The sequence below is a fragment of the Penaeus monodon genome, chromosome 29, assembly GCF_015228065.2.
Source record: "Penaeus monodon isolate SGIC_2016 chromosome 29, NSTDA_Pmon_1, whole genome shotgun sequence".
NCBI lineage: Eukaryota > Metazoa > Arthropoda > Malacostraca > Decapoda > Penaeidae > Penaeus > Penaeus monodon.
In genome coordinates, this window is record NC_051414.1 from 31,730,163 (window position 1) to 31,731,365 (window position 1,203).

Consider the following 1,203-nt stretch of genomic DNA (forward strand, 5'->3'; position numbering starts at 1 on the left):
TAATTTACTAAGAATAATGCAAATTGCCTATTCCAAGTCGTACCAGCAGTGTTTTCATTCTTTTAAATGATAAAAAACCGTCTTACCAGCTTCATGTTGAGACCTGATTTGCTTTCTGCGAGGACAGGATAAACGCTCAAGTCCCAAGGTATGAGTTTATATACACAGCCGAACGAAACCCAAGGTCGGAAATGCGTGCATGGCTCAGATTGCCAAACCGCAGACGATCCACTTCGAAGGTCGTTCTCATTTTGTCTTTTTAATTCCTTGTGAAATATGACCGAAATTGCTTGTGAATTTAGTAATAGAGACCGGAAAAGAAACATATAAATGCAGTATTGCGAAAAATCATAATGTAATTGTGGCGGTCGCTTAAATGAACTGCATTGCCCTCTAAACAGAATGGCATAGCCCCTTTAAATTAACCGCATGGCCCCCTAAAAAGAACCGTGTGGCCCCCTAAAAAGAACTGTATGGCTCCCTATTAAAGAACCGCATAGTTCCCTAAAAAGAACCGCATAGCCCCCTAAAAAGAACTGTATGGCTCCCTAAAAAGAACCGCATAACCCCCTAAAAAGAACTCTATGGCTCCCTAAAAAGAACCGCATAGCCCCCTAAATAGAACTGCATAGTCCCCTTACATTATACGAAAAATCAAAATGTAATTGTGGCGGTCGCTTAAATGAACTGCATTGCCCTCTAAACAGAATGGCATAGCCCCTTTAAATTAACCGCATGGCCCTCTAAAAAGAACTGTATGGCTCCCTAAAAAGAACCGCATAACCCCCTAAAAAAACCGCATGGCCCCCTAAAAAGAACTGCATAGCCCCCTAAAAAGAACTGCATAGCCCCCTAAAAGGAACCGCATAGCCCCCTAAAAAGAACTGCATAGCCCCCTAAAAAGAACTGCATAGCCCCCTAAAAAGAACCGCATAGCCTCCTAAAAAGAACTGCACAGCCCCCTAAAAAGAACCGCATAGCCCCCTAAAAAGAACTGCATAGCCCCCTAAAAAGAAACGCATAGCCCCCTAAAAAGAACCACATAGCCCCCTGAAAAGAACTGCATAGCCCACTAAAAAGAAATGTATGGCCATCAGCTTCGAATCCATAGCTTTAGACTCGGTCATTGGGTCAGAGGCAGCTATAGGGTCGGGTGAGCCTCTGAAACGAGGCCAAACACTCTTCAGTACCACATCTGTCTTG

The 1,203-nt window shown here is 43.6% G+C and overlaps 1 protein-coding gene across 1 annotated transcript in view; it reads right to left on the minus strand.

The window, feature by feature from the left end:
- LOC119591688 (glycine, alanine and asparagine-rich protein-like) overlaps nt 1-124 on the minus strand; it is a 1,036-nt gene extending 912 nt beyond the window's left edge. The window contains exon 1 of the mRNA XM_037940437.1: nt 87-124. Coding sequence (XP_037796365.1) covers nt 87-95 — 9 coding nt within the window. The 5' untranslated portion in view covers nt 96-124. The remainder of the gene's footprint in view (nt 1-86) is intronic.
- Between the last annotated feature and the right edge of the window lie 1,079 nt (nt 125-1,203).